Source organism: Taeniopygia guttata, chromosome 2 (assembly GCF_048771995.1).
Source record: "Taeniopygia guttata chromosome 2, bTaeGut7.mat, whole genome shotgun sequence".
In the NCBI taxonomy this organism is placed as follows: Eukaryota; Metazoa; Chordata; class Aves; order Passeriformes; family Estrildidae; genus Taeniopygia; species Taeniopygia guttata.
In genome coordinates this window covers 31,953,317-31,973,572 of record NC_133026.1, presented here as the reverse complement: position 1 = coordinate 31,973,572, position 20,256 = coordinate 31,953,317, and the positions used below count along the sequence as shown (strand labels likewise).

Below are 20,256 nucleotides of genomic sequence, written 5' to 3'. Positions count from 1 at the left end.
TCTGGGCTAAATATGGGCTATGACTCCACTAAAATAGACAAAGTAGGGACAGAAATTATGTAGAAAAGGCAAAAGGGAGGCATTTTAAGAGACTAAATTTTATTTTAGTAGAATAGTAAAAACTTCATTAACCATGAGTTGCGCTTCATTTACTCTTGATAGCAGCAGATGAGACTTGGAAAGAAAGAAGCGAGCTTTCCTTGATCACCTTCTGGTATCTGGGAAAGGCCTTAATTACTCTTCATTATGATACTAAATTACTGATTCTAATCTTCCATGTGCTGAAGATCTCAAAGAATTTGCAGTGAAATCTGAACCACTGAAATACAAAAACTGAAGACAGACATAAACACTGACACTTTTGTCCATACTGGTTGAATTTCCGAATTCTAAAGGCAGCTCTTCCTGGAGTGGTCTGTGCTAGGGGATGTATGAACTGCTCCTCACCTTGCTGGTCATGGTTAGGCCCTGCTGAATTAAGAATATGACAATAGGTTTGTCCTTAGGTTTCTGAAGTCTTTTCACTCAAAGTGAACAATGAAGATAAATTAATTCCTATGTTCAGTTTAAATAATTAGTAAATTTAGATTTACTACAAATTATTCAGTTTGCACATGCACATGACACATTTCCTTTGTTGACTGGATATCTTATTCAAGATCTGAAAATACACATATTTTTGCCTTTTCTTTTATGATCTGGACTCTGTAATTTGCATTACAAGTTGTTAAACACTATTATAACGACAACACTAAAACCTAGATTGTGCTATGCTTTAAATTCTATTGAAATTAAAGCTATACTGAATTAAATTTTAATTTACACTGAAAAAAATATTAGTTTCAACAAACACCCTTCTTGTTTTGGAAGTTACAACAAAAAATTATACTTAAGGATATATACAGTAACTGAAATTACCTATCATTTGTTTTACTGGGACTTAAAACACAGAACAAACTCAAACCAACCTGTTTCAGATCTACCTGGCATATTTCAACTCTTTTTGCTTTACTACATGTTTTCTCTTAGTCTATAACCAGAGTTAATTAGTAGCCTGTTGTATACCTTTATCTTGCAAAATCTGAGAGTGCATATGAAAGCTCTATTCAGTGAAGCTCTAAATCAGTGAAGCGAGTGCTGTGCATCAATCAGTTACATTTTCAAATATTTCACTGTCAGAAAAAGTTGTTTCAGCATCATTTTTTGTAGTTGTATGCTAAGAAAGACTATTACAACATGCATTGAAGAGAGAAAGCAGAATATGACTTATAGTTAGAACTATTATTTTTCAAATGCTGTGATTCTATGTCGTGTATCAGAGACCCAGTATCAAAAATATCTTTTGAATTTCTTCTGTTGCAATTCTATGTCCTGTATCATTTTTCTTTGCAAAGACTTACGTTATCAGTTTCATGGTTGTTTCACCACAATACAATTTATTAAGGCTGGAATTGGTATAAAGACAAGTATACAAGAAAAGACTTTGGAATCGGAATACATTGTTTTCCTCACCTTGCTTAAATAATAGTAAAATTTTGCCTAAAATAAGCATCTTTAAATTCCATTAAAATCTTTATATATATGTGCTGCTAAAACAACATATTCTTCAGCAACAAAAATCTGTTTGAGATCTGTAGACAAAAAAAAGGTTTACATTAATAAAATACCTTTAGAGGAAAATCTTCCATGAATTACCAAAACCTTTGCTGCTCAGCTGCTAAAAAAAGAGCTTAATTTTAAAATAATGAATGAGTAAATATGGGTATTAATTTTGGCCTCAGAAAATCCTTTTATCCATCAGATTTTTGCGTATCACTAAAGTATGTAAGGAATCAGATTATTGCTTTCATCCTTGGCCAAGTACTGCAATCATAAAAAAAATGCATTGAAGAACGGTTGCATTTTTAGAAAAACTATCTGTGGTAAAAAGCAGCATCTCTAAGTGTAACATTTAATTTTCATTATTCAGCAAAGATGGGCAGAATGGGAACTTCAAGCTTTAAAGAACATTACAGTTGTTAGAAGCAGGTAATATTAAATTTCTAAGCACATCAAAGTTCTTCTCAGAGGTCTCTAAAAGCATTTGATGAGATTCTTTCAATGCTCACCTCAGACTGCCATTTCTCCTTCCCTGGCCTCAGAAGCTGTAATGAAAAATAATGCAATTACAATTCCATGTCACCACTCAGTTTTGGTTTATTTTTAAATAAATAAATTGTATACTTACTGTAGTAAATATACAAAATTACTACACTTTGCTGCTTGTTTCTGCCACTCTGATCATTCTACTGATTTTTCAATAATTTTCAGGCAGCAGCCAAGCCCCACACAGCCACCCGCTCACTATGCATCACAAATACTGTGATCAGGGAGAAAATCAGAAAGGTGAAAGCCAGAAAACTCATGGGTTGAGATAAAGACAGCTTAATAGGGAAGGCAAAAGCTGTGCACACATTTCATTGCTGCCCATGGGCAGGCAGGTGTTCAGCCATCCCTGGGACTGCCGGGCCCCATCACATCTAACAGTTACTTGGGAACACAAACACCACCACCCCAAATGTCTCCCCTTCCTCCTTCCTCTCCACTTTATATTCAGAGCATGACGTGATGCCCCATGGTCTGGAATATCCCTTTGGTCAGCTAGGGTCACCTGTCCTGGCTGTGTCTTCTCCCAGCCTCTAATGCACCCTCAGCATCACCAGCATTACAGAATAAAAAGCAGAAAAGGCCTTGGCTCTGTAGAAGCTCTGCTCAGCAGTAACAAAACACCTCTATATTATCAACCCTCTGTTCAGCACAAGTAGAAAATACAGCTCCATACCAGCCACCATGAAGAAAATTAACTCTACCCCAGCTGAAACCCGCAAAGTGACTGGCAATATCACTTTTATTGGAAATATCCCATATCAGACAGTGACCAGAGTATATCCAACTAGTATCATACTGAAAGTCATATGAAGATTCTAATTTGGACAGAAATTTTTTTATATGCATTGCAGCTCTACATTCCAAGCATGTTTGGAAATTATGCCAAATGCAAGAGCTCACATATACTCACCCCAAACTAATCTAGGTCTCAATAACATTAAGAAGGCAATTTAGAATTCTGGATGTTTTGCACATGACCTAACTGGACAGACTAAGTCTTTGCTACTTTCACCATAGTACTTTCCATTTCTCTTTGTCTCTGTTTTTCTTGTCATTGTGAAATGAAAAGGAACATTTCCCAGATCAGTAGTACTGCAGAGAAGCAAGGATTTATTAGACCAAATTAATAGGAATACTAAAATAGAATAGAAGGAACATCATTATTAGGGCACAATAAAAATAGGAAGTTTAGTAATATTAATGAAGTGAAATAGAATGTCTAGTCATAATATACTACTGTTTTTACTGACACCATAAAGATTCAGCCTGCAGTGGAAATCTGCTGAAGAGCTCTTCCTTATGTTCTTGTGCTATTTATACTGATTTATGGTATAATCCTAAAGTATGAAACATCCACCATAGCATCTTTGAAATCTAAGCTCCTCCTAAATAGGGTCAAACGCAATCTTTGTTCCCAAGTAGATGAATTTAATGCAGCTTTTTGTCAGTATATTGGGGAAATCTCAAAAGTGAGATTGCTAAGTGCTTAATGGAGGCCTGCAGGGAATTTTCTACAAAGTTTACAGTGATTTTTTACAGACTTCAATGTGTCACTGCACTTTGTCTCCTTCATCAGCCTCTGAGTTGCATGTACTGTTTCATGGCTTTACTTTATGGTTTGCTGAGATAAAGCTTTAGAAGTCTGGAATTCTTTAACCTGAAAGGTACCCTTTGCACTCAAAAAGAAAACGCCATCTGACCAAGTGACATTATTTCCTGAATCTGACACTTCAGCGATTCAGTCATGTCTATAAGAATCTCAATTCCCTCATTTATCAATAAAAATGGGAATATTTGGCCATTTTACCAGGAATACTTAGTGACATTTATTTGCTATGAAAACACTTGTGGAATCATTGCTAATCAAGCTAATAAAAAATTAGAGATTCATGCTTGTTGTCCCAGTTGAAACCTCTGCAATTTTGTTTCTGATTTTATTGTTATTGCTGATCACATGAAGCTACAAGGCAAAAGAAATTCAAACAGTTGGGGTTTTTTTGCAACAAAAGACTTTCAACATCTATGGTATCACTAATTTTCTTTCATCAATCCAGCAACTGGGGCTCTTGTTCTCCTTAGTTAATGGATACACCATTCCAAATGGTATTGTCTTCATTATCAGCCACAAGAAAAAATTCAAATAAAATCAAAATGGTTTTGGTTTCATTATCAGCCACAAGAAAAAAAACAAATACAATCAAAATCCTTCATAGGAGTGTTACCACAATAACTACAAACATGAATACCAACAGCACACTCATAAAATCCTACTTCTGCCTTGTCAGGCAGAGTCACCTCCATCTTACATACCCATTTGTTTGGGTGTTATGTTTTCTCCCTTCAAAGAAGCTCATTGTTTCATGCCCATCACAGGCACATTTGCTTTTAGAGGCTAACTGCCAATATTTATGTGACTAGTGCTGTCCCATGAACTTGCAGGGAGAATGACTGCTGCTCTCCCTCCCCCTCTGTCTGAGCTCTTAGATCCTCTAACAACCTAGGTGACACAGGAGCCAAAAAAAGGCATGGAAAACTTTTGCAGTCAGCACAACCATCTACTGGTTTGTGGTTTTTTTTGTTGTGGAGGAGTTGTGGGTTTGTTGGTTGGTTGGCTAGTTGAGATCCTTTAATGCAAACATGCTATGTTGGACAGTCTGAGACTATGGATGTTGACTATGGACTATTATGATGAAATAGGTGCTTTTCTCCAGTCAAAATTCTTAGTTTATAGACATCCTTTCATAGTTTCAGTATGTAAGAATATGTAGATCTAGACCAGCAACTATACAGAATCAACACTGGTTTATTTGCATACCAAACACACACCCTTGTGCTCTTCTAGTGCTGATTTTGTTTGAGAGAAAGCTGGCAAAGTAATACTAACTTTCTTGCTATTAGTTTCCTGTCTTCTGTAGTTAAATTAATGAAATAACCTACAAGCTTTTAGTCAAACATTCAAATTGGCAGATGTGAGAAATGAAGGCTAACATGTTTCTGTACTCGGAAAATTACTCCTTGACTCAATGTGTGAAGGGAAGAAGAGATTTGGTACATGTGGCACACTTTGGTGACTATCCTTTCTCAGGAACACCCACAATAACATATGCACTGTGTCACACGTGACACTGTTAAACTAAATCTCAAAGGAGACAGAGCAACTGTTCAACCCTTCAAATCAGGTCTGTACATTTGACCTTCTCAATCCTACTTGCAGTAAATTTACAGGAAGGAAAAATACCTTTTGAATTTCATTCCACCACAGTGGGTCATATTTTATTGCAATATTTTGGAAGAGATTGTTAACAAGCTGTGCACTGTAATGAACAGTTGGTTTTGTATGTTTAGAAAGAACAAGCTGTAACAGTAACCACAGTGTGAAAACAGAGCTTACTTGGCCTCATCTACAAAGGAAAACCAATTTAATACAAACTGTTGAAAACCAGGTTCCTGCAAGTCGAAAAACCACGTTCAATAGTTGAGTTCTCTTTTGAGTATTATAAGCCATTGCTGATTAATGAATGTGCCTCTTGCACTAAACTGGTTCAGAAGAAGAGTAAATTAGTAATTTTGAATGTTTGTACAATTCTACTTATGTGTACTAATTTGAAAAGTTTGACAACAGTGATATACCAAAAAAATTGAAATCCAACACAAACCTATGGATAGAAAGACTTTTTCCTCTCAATTTTCAATTAGAATTCCTAGGATTTCCCCACCAAAGGCATATTCTTTTGGGAAACATGTAGGTATATAGTCCTATGAACTTCATATTGATGTTCATGATGAATACAGACAGCACTGTATTTTCCTATCCCTAACTTTTCCATAGGGATAAGCTATTCAGTTTATAAAAGAGACACTCACAAAATCTAAGCCTCTACTTTACTTGTCAGATATCATTAAATGTGTGTCAGTCCTATGACTAGAAATAATGGTGTATCCCACATTTAATGTGTATGGAAGCACAGGGCACTGGGACTGCTATAGAGCAGGAAAGGCTGTGCATTCTGCAACATGACTGCATGTTTGTGCCATGACCTCAAAAAAAATATTCTTTCATCCTCCCACACTTTCATAATTCACAGACCATGGCAAAAGCAAGCCATGGGCTGCCAGAACTCCTCATGTTGCCTGCAGCTTGCTACCTGCCTGCACCTGGAGAGCAAGTAAAGAGCAAAAAGCTCCTATTTTTATCATCTTGAAATGGCAGAACAGGCACCCATACACTGGAAGAGTAAATGGTATATCTGAATATGTAAGATTTATTATATCCCTGGATTTTTTCTTGTCTCTAAAAAATCCCTGGATTTTTTCTTGTCTCTAAAAAGATATCTGACTTGCTGTTATTCTTAATGTGACAAAATGGCTACAGAAGTTCATGTAGCTGCTGTAGGCAAACCAATATATAACATGCAGAACTTTGCTATAGGTAGCAGACATGATACAGCCTGATGGGGTAAACTTCTGCAGCTGCATTAGTAATAGCAGAACCTGAAGACCTGCATCTGGCTTGGATCTGGCATTACAGCAAAGGGCCGGAGGCTACCTGAGAAAGAATGCAAACATGGTAAAAACGTGATATAAATTATTGAATCAAAGGCATAGACACTACAGAGCCAGATGTCATGTAAGTTGTGTCAAACAAACAGTAGCTTGGTGGTTAGGGCACTGCAAGGACAGAGGCCACTCACTTACTAGTTAAAAAACAAAATGCCTCAGTGCTTATCTGGGCTCTGTGGTTTTTAGGACAACAAGTTCCAAGTGCTGTACTCGCAGTTTTTATGTATCATGTCTCTCCTCATATTTCTAATCAAGTTTTCACTCCTTGTTTCCATGGACTGGATATATCACACAGCCTAGTACCAAAGATCAGGGAGTATTTTTGAGTTGGAAGGGACCCATAAGGATCATCGAAGTCCAACTCCTAGCCCTGCACAGGATGTGCCAAGAGACGTGCCAAGAGACACACCGTGTGCCTGGGAGCGTTGTCCAAACACTTCTTGAGCTCTGTCAGGTTGGTGCTGTGACCACCTCCCTGGGGAACCTGTTCCAGTGCCCAACCACCCCCTGCGTGAAGAACCTTTTTCATATTATTTTCCTTTTAATATCAAGCCTAAACCTTCCTTGACACAGCATCATGGAGACGCATTTCCAGTTTCCTCCAGGAACACTTTTCCTTATCACTCCATCTCTACCCTTCACTTACCGAAGGCACTTCCCACCCTGCAGAGGCGGCGTCTGCGCAACACCTCGAGAGCTCCGGGAAGGACACGCACAGGAGTGCGGCAGGAGCCGAGGCGGGCAGAAGACCCTCAGCGCTTACAGCCCGCACACAGCCCCGCCGGGCCGCTGCCGCTCCCTCAGCCCGCGGGGGCCGCAGCGGGCAGAGCCCGCCCGGAGCCCGGCACGAACCCCGCCGCCGCCATTTCCCTGCCCGGCCGGGGGCGCGGCCAGCCCCGCTCCCCGCCCCGCCGCCGGCAGATGGGTCCCGCCCAGCGCACGGCACTGCTGCGAGAGCGGCTGCGCTCCTCCTCCTTCTCCTCCTCTTCCTCCTCCTCCTCTCTGCCCCGCCGCCGGGATGCCGAAGCTTAGCAAGGAGGCCAAGCAGCGGCTACAGCAGCTCTTCAAGGGCGGCCAGTTCGCCATCCGCTGGGGCTTCATCCCCGTAGTGCTCTATCTCGGTCAGTGCCGGGCGGGGGACGCGCGGGGGCCCTCGGCGGCCATTCCCGAGGCCGGGTGTGTGCGGCCGGCTCCGATGGCCGCTCTCCGCCCCCCGGCCCGGCCGGAGCCGCTGGGGAGCGGCGGGGCCGGGGAAGGGCCGGGGAAGGGCCGGGGGCCAGGGCCGCCCCGCCGCGCTGCCCCCGCCGCGCATGTGCGGAGGGGCGGGCGGGGCTGCCCTCGGCAGAACTGAGACGGGGAGACTTTTTGTTACGTTTGGGTTTTTTTATTTGTGTGCCTGTATGGTTTTTGTTTGTTTTCCCCCCTTTCTTTGTGAAGAAAAAGTATGCGATCTTCCCACTCTACTCGGCCCTAGCGAGGCCACATCTGGAGTGCTGTGTCGAATTCTGGGCTCCTCAGTACGGGAAAGATGAGCTGCTGGAGAGGGTCCAGCACAAGGCCACGGGGATGATTACGGGACTGAAGCATCTATTATGAGAAGAGATTGCGGGTACTGGGCCAGTTTAGTCCAGAGAAGTGAAGACTGGGAGTGGATCTCATTAAAGCGTACCAATATGCTTTAATGAAGTGCCAAGAAACTGGAGCCAGACTCATTAGTGGTGCCCAGCTACACGATGGGGAGCAATGGCCAGAAACTGTAGAAGTAGTTTCACCTCATAAACAAGAAGTTTCACGTCAACATGAGGAACAAGTTCTTTGAGGGTGCCCAGGGAAGTCATGGAGTCTCCCTCTCTGAAGACATTCAAAACCCACCTGGACACATTCCTGTGTCACCTGTCTTAGCAGGGGTTGGACTAGGGGATCTTCAGAGGTCCTTTCCAACCCTAACAATTCTGTGGTTCTGTAATAAAGAGGTTTTTACCCCTTTTCCTCCCTGGAGGCCAGTCCTGTGTGAGGGCCTGTCTGGGGAGTGAGCAGAGCACTGAAGCAGCCGAGCAGCAAATGGGGCTGCGATTTAACCCTGTGTCAGTGACTGCCTGCTGTAGCAGTCAACGCTGTGCTTTGTGCTCTAGGGAGTCTGTGGGGAGCAGAACGCTGGGAGCTCTGCTTCTTGGCACTGAGGGCATTGGCAGCCTCTGGCTGAGATTGAATTTCCAGCAACAGGAATACAGGTTACAGTCTCTCTTACACCAAAAATAGTGTGGCTCCTGTTTCCAAGCTGCAGTGGAATGTTAAGGAGATGCCTTGCTGTTGTGCCTGGTGCCCAGGATATATTTTGCTTGCTCCTGTCATGGGGCTGGCTAGGCATCACTACCACGTGGTAGTTCTGCTGAGTTAGAGAGGTATGCCATCAGCCGTCCTTGTTAAAGAGAGGCCAGACACTTTTATTCACTTCTTTTGTAACAGAGGGGCCCAGGAAGGCTGATTCCTGCAATTGATTTGGCTTAACTTTCTGCCCAAACTGTTGGGCCTTTTGGGAAAAGCACCTAAACCAGGCAAGCATCTTTGCACTGAATGCAAACATGAAGGATGGCTGGGAACTTGATGTGTTTCCAGTCAAATCTGAGAGGTTGTTTTGATTAATTGAAGGGAATGCAGTGCCTGGTTTGAAGGGCTTTGCTTGTTTATAGGTAACAACCAGGAAAACGTTGGTCTCTTCAGCTGTTAACAGAAGTGCTTTAGCAACAACTGCGTGCAAAAGACGTCACTTCAAAAACTATGGAAAAAACTAATTAGCATTATTAGGTCTGAACTACAATTGCATTTCCATTTTCAGTTCATCAGTGAATTTAAATTAGTAAGTTTTGGGTGGGAATTTCAGCAGTGTTGTTTGACCTAATTTGTTGTTGAAGTTTTGTTTAGATTTTACTTCTATGACAGTGTATGTGGATGTTGGAAAGATGCTCTTTTTTCTTAGTGGCATCAGAGTGACATTAGTTGCATTAGTGACATTAAATAAGTTAGTTCAAATTTTATCAGGCCACCTTGTTGTGTTTACAGTTGCACTAATGCCAGGGTGCCTAGTATATTTTTTGTTGTGTAGCAGTGAGAAATTTAGGGTTGTAGTAGTTTAGATTCATATTTCCAGAAATAAGTGTGCTATATCACATCTACATTGCCTTCTTATAAATTTATCTGCAGTAATGAAGGTATAAGCAGATGGGAAGGGGAAGTGCAGATGCCACCTTGATTGCCATAGACATTTGGAGGTGGCAAGTGCCCAAAGTCTGCAGGATTGAAAGGATCTCTACTTGGATTACTTTTGAATCTGGGAGGGAAGGTGTGACTGTGTATATAAAATACTTGCTGAGCTAAAAATAGGCAAGGAAATGGTCAGCAAATTTGAGCCTGTAACTTTCTCTGTAAGGCTTTCTAGCTCAGGGCATGTAGGAGGAGCCCAGTATGAGAACGTGCAATTATAGTTAAGTGGTGGGGTTTTGTTGTATTTTTTTAAACTTTCTTTAAAGTGGCTGCCTGGTTTTAAGTCAGTAAATTAGACCAATGCAGTTTTTTTAAACCTGGTTTGCTTATTTAAAAATACCGGGAGTAAGGCAAGGAGCCAGAAACATTCAACACACACAGAGTGTGGTTGCAATTCATGAATTTTTAAGCTCTGCTGCTGGACAGTATGACAGCCAAAGAACTTGTGTCAGGATGTCTAATTTTCTCAGATCGTTCAAGGTTATCTTCAAAGAGCTTTTCCAGTGCCTGTGAAGTTAGTGGAAGGTTTTCCATTAACCTTTGTGGCTTGTGTTTCAGGCAACATGACATGAATTATTCTTTTTCTGTAAATGATGGAAACAATATGTTTCATGAAACATTCACTTCTAGATAGCCAGTGTAGTGTTGAACAGTGCCTGAATTGCATGATTCTGTTTCAAGACTTTCATTTTACAGTCCAGAGAGCAAAGATACTTCATATACTAAACCTTCAGTTGCTTCCCTAGTATACATATAACTTTGATCAGTTGGTATATTTGAGTCACTGGGGACTGGGGATGAACTCTTTGTAGTTAACTTTTATTTCATTTTCCTGGGTATTAGAAAACAGCTTGTTGGTTTGCAAGCTTTAGTAGTAAGTTACTTTTTCCAAAAAGTGCCAGTCAGAATAGAAGATTTGAGGTTTAATTGATTTAACATTTAGTATCTGCCATGCTAAATTGAGTGAACTGTTACTGAAATGCCGCTTCTAAGTTGTGTGTCAGACGTCACTGCATAATTGCCTGTTAGGCCTCGAGGTGTTTACACCAGTTTTAAGTGTCTTTGTTGGTAGAGCCCTGCTAGGTTGCTTTCTGAACAACATTTAAAATCTGTGGGTTTGTGTGTGTAAAAGTGTGCATGTCTTGATCTCTGGGGTAGATGACTTCCTTCATCTCACACAGTTAGTTGACCCGAATTTTAAGCCAGGTAAAGATGCAGGTAAGACTTTTTAAAAAAAGAAAAATGTACACTGGTATTTATTTTCTTTGCTTTCTGACTCTTGTAAGAATGTGCAGTTTTTGTTCAGGTTAGTGCACAGCTTCATGAATCACAATTCTGTGTTCAGTGGTTTTCTTTTTAATTGCTATTTAATGGGCTAGAATAACTTCATAGAGATTTAACTATGCAGGAATCTGCACATACTTTTTTATTTTTTATATGTATGTAATGTATGTTTCACTTCAGGTTTTAAGAGAGGTGCAGATCCTGGAATGCCTGAGCCAACTATCTGGAGGTATGTATTGATTCCAAATGTTCATACAAACCCAGTGCAAATAGTTACTGGTTTGGGTGTTATCTCCAGCCAGCAACAGATGTGATTGATGCTTCCATCCCTTGTTTTTAATTGTTGTGGTTCTTGTTCTTTGGAAATTCAAATGACAAGTCAGCAAAGTTCTAGTTCTTGGGAAGACCTTTCTCTTAATCTTGCATAGTTTTTAAGATATGGAACTTCCTGTGTCTTTTGCATGACAGCTGCCCTTCTAATTTGTGGTAGAGCTAGTTTGTGCAAGTTTCTTCTCAGATTTCTAGCATAAATGGAAACCAAAATCCAATCTCCTGCCTTTGCAAATGGGGGAATAACACTGCATAAAAGGTGCATGAAATAAAGGGCTGTATCCTTCAGTATTAGTCACTGTCATGAAGCAAAGTGCATTTGGCTCGTGTTGCCTCTTTCTTGTGGCACTCTTTGTTATGCTGTGATGTTATGGCAATTATTAATGCTTAAGTTCTAGTGATGTTTAAGTGTTATTGAAGGGCTTCCTTGGGTCTAATTAAAGTTTTGGAGAACGGCTGGTTCTTCTCTTTTTCAAGAAATGCCTTTGATTACTGTGCAGAACCAGGTATTCTTAAATAATTGATGGACTCTATTGTTTGCAAAGTCATATATTAACTCTTCTTAATTTACATAGTTACAGTATATAGAAATCCCATTTTTAGGATTCAGTGATTCAGAGTAGAAAATATGGGAAAAACAGTGGTAAGATCATATTACAATTTCAGTGGAATCTACTGTTGTCTTAATAACCAAGTTGCTGCAGTTATTTGCTTGTTGACAGCATTTCTATGTTTAGCTTCACTGGTGGTTTGAGACTTCTTTTTTTTGTGTGCATCCGTGCAGTGTAAAAGATGTGTTTTGTACCAGAATACATATATGTAGATACCATGAACAGATGTTTTGTCTAATCTGAGGCTTACAGATGCTCATGTTGAGTGCTCTGTAGCCTTAAATTTTACTTTAAAGGTGGCATTATTTCAGTATTTTGGGAGCTAGTGTTTATTCTGTACATTTGTAGGCTGTTTCTCCAGACTTGTGTTTTATAGATATCGATTTAAAGACAAGTATGTGCTGCAAATCTGACTTTGATTTCCTCCCCCCTCCCCTTTCAGTCTACTTTGGGGATGAAGGCTCTGGTGGTCCTGTTGTAGACGCAGCCGATGGACAGAGTGTCAGAAGATGCGTACATTCCAGAGGAGAGGCCGACACTTAGACCAGCTGGCTCAATCAGCTTGCTAATGCCATAGGTTGTACATACAACAAAATGAAGTTTATATGGACCTAACTTATTTGCATTACGGTGTAATTAAATAAATACTGTTTGAATGGATGCATGTTGTTTTTAAGTCTTTACATAATATAATGTAGTGGTTTATTTATTACAGAAACCTGTGGTGGGGGTTTTATTTTGTTGTGTTTTTTTTTTCCAAAATATTTAATTCCCATACTTATCTCTGTTAACAATTGCCTTTTGGGTAAGATTCCTCTTTATCTTCACAGTAACCAGAAAATTGAGCTAATGCCTTAAATGCTTAAATATTCCTCAAAAGTTCCTTGCCCAAATGTTGGTAAGCCTCTGTGGATGGTTACTGTGCTGATCCACTTCAGGTTTTTTATCTCATTCTGGATTCTTTTATCTGTGGATACAGTAAGGATTGAGAGATGTGTATGTTTGTGTTTTCTAGCGCAGTCAGATAGTAAAATGCTACCTTTAAATGCTCTCTATGTTTTCTGGGATCTAGGATGGGGTGGGAGGACAGAACAGTTGAGTGCTCTGTGTGTATGTGTATAAATGACTCTCACTGTAAGAGAAAGTTGCTAATGTATAACTGACGGAAGAAAACAAGTGCCCTAAACAAGGTATGTGCTTCATTTTTATGCTGAAGTCTTGCTGTTTGGACCGTGGTTGTTTTGGTTTCAGTTGATTTTCCCCCTTTTAACACTGAAGTTCAAGCACTTAAATGGTGACTGTTTGGTTTCTGTTAAATAGAAGCTGTTTTGGGTAGATTGCTCTTTCCCTTCCAGAACTGTGTAGGGTAGTTTGTATCTCTGCAGTGATTTTTAAAAAATAATGTTTATCTCAAAATTATCATTGCAACAAAGGTATTATAGATTTTGACTTGGGTTTTTTTTTTTAACGCCACAGAATTTTCAGGCTTTTTTACATTAATTAAATGTTTAAGAATAAGAGATTCCTTGGTTTCTAATCTGCCATGGCAATTCATGGTAAAGTGTTACTGTGTTTAAGGGCTGTGATTGGAGAAACAGAAATGAGCCAAGGGAGAAAACTTAAAATGAAGGACAAGAATTGGAAAGAAAAAAGTGAAAACGTTTATGAGAGCTAATGCAAATCAGCCTTTTCTTTAAAATTCCAGTAATCATGATAACTCAGTCAAATTCCATGAAATACTGGCATGGCTAATGCTGATAGACTGCTGACAGTGGAACAGTACAAGGACTGAATGCAGAACAGTGTCTTCTGACCATGTATCCTTTTGCTAGTGCAGCTTTTCGCTAGTGCAGAAAAGTGCCTTTTCTCTTACAGTAACTTGAGATTAATGTAACCGCTCATAGTCTTAAATTATGAAAGAAATTAAATTTTTATTTTTCTGTACTGATGATATCTAACGGTAATCATAATGAAATAATCTGTTGGTACTTGATAGTGGCTTTACTCATGATAAGGAACATTTTTCATCTGTTGAATTTCATGCAGTAACCTGAGATACTCAGTACTAAGAGATACAGTATTTGGTGTGAAGTACCTCATATTTCTCAATCAGATTTTACATTTCACACGGGTGTGCAATACCCAAAATGCAGCAGTGGGTGGATGGACCCAAACACCTGCAGAAGTGTATTTCACGTGCCCTGTTGTGTGTCTGACATTTGGGGATGTGGTTTGTGGGTGGTAACCGCCACATGGTTGCTCTGGCTGCTTTCCAAGAATTAGAGTATTTGGCAAGCGGTAGAGAAATAGGGAAGTGTTTCCTCTTTCATTAAAAGTTTTACAAAAGCATTCATATGTCAAGCACAGGCCAGGTTCTGTGACGTCTCCATGCTGAAAGTTTGTCTTAAAAATAGTTGCATTTCAGATTTTTTGTGACTTGGAATTACTGGATAAATATTGCTTATGCAATTCTTACTTTAAGCACATTGGATAGGAAATTTTTGGTAATTCACTGCTACTGCAGTATGTTTCAGGAAAGTTATTAGTATAGAAATCTTGGGTTTTCAGATTGAGGGAGAAAAAGTCTTTTATAGTACCTTCAACTCAGGTTAAATTGAATGCCAGTATGTAGTATAATGTTTTTTGTTTATACATCCAGACTTTCATTCCATATAGTGTTCTTCCTGTAATTAAAAAGTGAATGAAACTTCTCCTTAAATAAACATTTATATTCTTCCCTAGTGAGGGAAAAAAACAAACAAACAAACAAAAAAACCCCAAAAAAACCAAACAGGTATTAATCATTAAGTCATGGTAATTAATTGCAAGGTAGCTAGAAAAAAAAAAGGAGATATTTTTCTTCAAGTTTTAAAATGAAGAAATCATTGGTATGGATATTTTGAAGTAACTTTGCAGTTTTTGTAATTTTCAAAAAATTTGGATGTGCTTGTAAGAGCACATTAGTGGTTTGGGAAATTCTATATTAAAGAAATTTCTGTGAAGAATCTTATTTCCCTTAAGAAAGATCAGAAATATGCTAGTTTTAGCAAGACTCGGGTTTTTTTTGGTGGTGCTAGGGAGAAGAGGGCAGGTCTATGGAGTGAGGTGGAACAACTTTCATGTTGATCAAGTCTGGGGACTTAATTTAGGTGTTATTAATTTCAAGTGCTTTAATCTATGATTTTTTTCCTTTCTGTTTTTCTCCCAGTAGAACTTGAGAAAATTTTATTTTACGGTCACATGGTAGACAATTAGAAAAGAACACGTGCGAGTTGTCCTGCTTGCTGTGTTGATCTCTGTCACTGAATCAGTGCCTTGCACAGCCAAGTGAGTGCAGATTCTTTACTGTGATGGGGCTTGTGATGGAGTTCTGGGAACTCTTGGTGTTGGAATAAAGCCAGTGAGCATAGTTTACTGAAAAATGGGCTCTGGCTACCACAGCTGAGCTCAAGGCTACAGTGTAGATCTGTGAAATAAAATCATTGATACCTTCCTGGGTTTGGTGGAGATTGTACTGACTTTGAGATACCCTGTTGATTGTAACGTGGAGATAGGGATTGTTTGGCTTTTTACTTTGTGCCTTCAAAGTGGAGGGATGTGGACTGTACTTGTGTTTGCCTCAATGTCAGGGAAATGCCATCTGTCACTGGAGCCTGTTGTACCTGGTGACAAGCAATTGTGCAAGGGTCAGAGAGGGAGTCTTGTGAGTTTGGTGGTTTTCTTGGTCTTGGTGTATGGACTATGCATCTCCTGCTTAGCAGGATAGAAGAAGAATGGTCAGTTTAGTGTTATCACTAAAGGCAAAAAAGATCTGGTTTTCTATAATGTCATTCTTAATAACTAATCTACAAAGAAACCTATCTGTCTACTCCATAAACTCTTCAAGGCATGACCAGTTGCGAGACAAAATGAAAGTGATCAGGAATTTGTAACAGTTTTTTAATTTGCTACAAATTCCTGGTGTGAACACAACTGGTACAAAGTAACTGGATTGTATCTCATCATAGATAGAAAACAGAGGCTGTGTGATTTTTTTTCCTTGAATGGGTTCATCAGCAAAGCTCCTATTAGCTGAACTATAACATTTAAACACATAAACTGTGCAGACCAAACCAATGTTCAGAATTTTGTCACAAGAGGCCCATTTTGGTGAAGTATAAAACTTGTCCTTTGCTACTTTGTCTGTTGCTACTTTGTCTTCGAAAGAGGTTGTAGGTGACAAAGAACTGCTTAAGATCTCATTTTCATTCATTGTGTGGTAAATGAAACAGACATCTAACAAAATTGTTTTTATCAGTAAAATTGCTAAATCAAGCTGTATGTTTTTCGATGTTTGTGTTATAGTCTTGGAATTTAAGCTATGATGATACCGATGATATTTGGAAATTAAAGCTCATTACATCTGTTTTCACCACAGGAGGAGAGACCACATCCTGTTAAATGTCATATGACTTATTTATTTTTTACAAATAACGACTTAATTGCAATTTCTAAATACTTCTCCATGATGGTGTGTGATGTGACACTCTTTTCTTGGCTAAGCTTGTGGGTTACATGTATTGTTTCTTGGTCATGGTTATATTAATTCAGGATTAGAGGATGGGTTAGGTGGAGTGAATGTTATCTGCTGTGTGGAAAAGAATATGGCAGGGCAAATCAAATCTCAATGTTTTGATTCTGATGGTGAATTTTTTTAAAAATATTTTCTCAGGAATTATTTTCTCAGGAAAGAGTGAATCTCAGATTCTGATCACTGAATAGAAATCCATATTGCAAAATGTATGAAGAGTGTTTTCTGACTGCCAAAGTCAGTGTCAAAAATATAGGACGAGTTGGTTAAATATGTTTAATTACAGAAATTGGTTGATTTTGGTAGTAATTCTTGGAGATAGTACTTAAAGGTTGAAGTCTGCAGAGATTTAATTTTTTGGGAGCAAGGGGGGTAGGTGGGTTTTGGTTTTTCCCTTATTAAGAAGAGGAAAGAAATTCATTGAGCAAGGTCAGAAATTGTTATCCAATAATTTGATTTGAAAAGCAAGGACTTAGTCACAAGGTTTGTAGTTATATATATAGATATATATATATATGCTTTTTTTTTTTTTTTTTGCTAATACTTTGACCATGAGGACTTTGATGTATACTACTGCATACTTACCTTTCCTTCATTTTATCTTTGAAGTTGAAATCGGAAATATTATTAGTTACGAATAACAGTGGCAAACATAGGAGGAAGTTTCCCATCAAGCTAAGCTGACCTATTGGCTCCTTACTGCTGAAAAGTGATGCTGCTGCTGCGCTTTACTGGTGCTGTAACTCTTCCATCTCTTGTAGCATTAGCATAGTTTAGCTAATCTCACCATCAGCTGTTGATAAAATCTGTGGAGGCGCTAGAGATGCATGCAGTCTCATTCAAGTAGTTGTTTTCTCTGCCAAGATTTAGTGTTAACACCAGTACTGGGAAGGGAATGGTACTGCAACATGGGAAGTTGGTCAGGCTGAAATGTTTTCTGCTTTTTTTTTTCCTTAGAAGTTTCTTACACAGTAAAGTATGACTAAAAAATATAAAAATGGTACTTCAGAGACTATCCCTTATCCCCACCCCCCACTTTTTTATTACAGATGACTTTAATATTAGGTTACATTCAGAATTTTGGTTTTTTGGGGATTGTTTTGGGTTTTTTTCCTCTCTTGTCCAGCATTCTGGTGTTACATCAACTGCTCTTGGGAACATTTTGTTTGTCATCCTAAACATTGTTTCTGAATACTGTGGGCTTTTCTTGCATGCTGTATAATGTATGCATACTTTTCAACATAGCTTTACCTTCTTCCTTCTTTGGAAATTTAAAATCAGGATGAAGGGAGCTGGTAATCTGTGAAGCATTCCAGAATCTCAGTGTGAGGTTAACGACTAAGGATGAGTGGAAACATGGGGAAAGGCTAGCTGGGATGTGCAGGGTGAGGCTGGTCCTGTACAGCAGCACCCATAATGCTGCTTTTGTGGGTTAATTTCATATTTTTTTAGGTCATTATTAGCAGGTCTTTTAAAATTTGTGTTCTGTTAATGGGGTTTTTTTTTTCTTGTTTTGGTTTTTTGAGTTTGCTCAGTGAATTGGCTGTCAGGAAGAGATCTCTTCAATAGAAGTGTTGAGGCATTGTTGCTGAGTGTAGTTAGGACTGCTCACTTTTTACAATTGTTCTAGGTTTCTTAATGTGTTTGTGCTGGTCTGCCAACTAAAATAAATGCCTTTGTGTGTTTTACTGATGTAAAATAGTTTCTACACAGCAAACTGGAAAAAGAATGATAAGTTGGTTCATTTGAGAGGCCCTGTAACATGCTCAGCAGTGTTTAGGTCTTCTCTGATTTCATCTAAATTCCCTACTGCAAATATTTGTGTGCCAGAAGCACCAGTGGGTATTGGTTTCAGCAAGTGGTGCTGATCCTGGGAGCAGTCCCTGAAGTTGCCACTGTGAACAGGGGATTGATGGTCAGCAAGGCAGCTGCTGCATTGAAGGACTCTGAGAACTGTGGAGGAGCCAAAGGTGAAATAATGGCAGCTCACTGACACCATCAGGGATAACACTTTGCTCCAGGAAGGACTTGAAAGTTGACCTTCCCACTCAACAAGTGATAATCTTTGTTCATCTTCTGCACCCTAAAATGTGGCAGCATTTACATATTTACTGTAATTGCAGACAGCCTGGGGTAGCCAACAGCTGAAGAGTGCAGGTGGAAGTGTCAGGGCTTGTCTGTCAGTTGTTGCAACGGATTTCAGCACTCCAGTTCTTAGATGATTTTTGGTGTTGCAGGAGATCAGTGTGAGTTTCTTTAGATGCTGTGTACATAGTAAGTAATGGTCATCTGAGGCAGCCACTCTCTACTGGGAGAAGCCTTTCCTTTTAGTCAGTTTTTTTGTTTTGGTTTGGTTTTTTTTTTTTTGTTTTTTTTTTTTGTTTTCCCCTCTCTGTTCTCACGTAGTAGGTAGGTCCAGTGTGGGATCCGCTCTGGGTCTTATAGCTATTATTGGCATAATAAAGGCCAGAAAGATCTCTAAAGAAATGGTCACTAAAAGAAAATTCCTGTGAATGCAAGCAGTGAAGAGACTAAGCCAGGCTTTCCTATGTTTCCTGAGCATGTGCCAGGACAGTTAAAGTAGGATCTTCGGTGCTGTTAGAAAACCCATTCACCGCAGACATCTTTCAAGGTCTCCTTGAGATCTCTTCATTCCTTCTCCAGATGTTGCTCAACTTGAGATGACAGTTTTACCATATTGGGCAAAGCAGTGGTTTGTTTTGTTTTGAGCATCTGAGATGTGAGCAGTGGGTGGACTGGTCACTGTTTTGGCATCCCCAGTGGTGGTGGAATGCATATGTGGACAATCAGATCACTCAGAGGAAGAGGAGAGTTTGCTGACATCCTTATCCACATTCCAAGGCACGCCTTTCATCTGCGCATCTTCACCACTGTGTCAGAAGGAAAAGTGAGGGTAATTAATAATCTACCATTTTTAGGGACAAAGCTTGAGGGACTTCTGCTGCCTTCATCCCCTGCGTAGTCTGTGAATTCTTCTGAGTTTCGGTATATGAGGAACCTGCACAACTACAGTGCTGCAGATGATGCAGCCAAGGAAAGTTTCAGTGGTTTGGTACTCAGGCTTAAGTCCTGTTCTGTATTGTTTTTTGTTTTGTTTTTTTTTTTTCTTCCCATGGGTATTCAGGAATATGCATTCGTGGTGTGAGGCTTGTCCATACTAGTGAAATATAAATTATAAAAGACAAATGCATGTTGCTGCATTGCTCAGAAGCAATATTTTAATTTATATTGCTTAAGGAAATAACCTAAATTTCTTTTTTTCTACTTCTTGTGGTAGGAGCCAGAGCTGTTCAACCAAAGTTGGAAAATTCCCCTGGATGACAGCAATAAAACTAATCAGAGGGAAGTATTCATGTCAAAGTGGTTAATGTGGTTGTCTCACCACTTTATTTATTTAAAAGAGCATATTTGACTTGTAAGAAGATCTGTACAAACAATTTTATTGGGTGTTCTTTGTTAAACATAAGGCAC

General features: G+C 39.4%; 1 protein-coding gene, 1 long non-coding RNA gene and 1 other non-coding gene across 3 annotated transcripts; 1 reads left to right on the top strand and 2 right to left on the bottom strand.

Annotated features, from left to right (window-relative positions):
- Positions 1 to 78: 78 nt before the first annotated feature.
- LOC140682624 (uncharacterized) lies at positions 79 to 7,579 on the bottom strand. The gene is made up of 3 exons (XR_012054548.1): positions 7,355 to 7,579; positions 2,109 to 2,144; positions 79 to 471 (listed from the first exon to the last, which is right to left on the bottom strand). It is a non-coding gene; the product is annotated as an uncharacterized lncRNA (long non-coding RNA).
- Positions 1,773 to 1,859, bottom strand: LOC115494158 (small nucleolar RNA SNORD93). The gene has a single exon (XR_003959160.1). It is a non-coding gene; the product is annotated as a small nucleolar RNA SNORD93 (small nucleolar RNA).
- Positions 7,580 to 7,652: 73 nt separating the features above from the next.
- TOMM7 (translocase of outer mitochondrial membrane 7) lies at positions 7,653 to 13,643 on the top strand. The gene is given in 3 exon segments (NM_001245299.1): positions 7,653 to 7,829; positions 11,434 to 11,482; positions 12,637 to 13,643. Coding segments are annotated over 3 exon segments (168 nt in total). The 5' UTR covers positions 7,653 to 7,726; the 3' UTR covers positions 12,653 to 13,643.
- Positions 13,644 to 20,256: the final 6,613 nt, after the last annotated feature.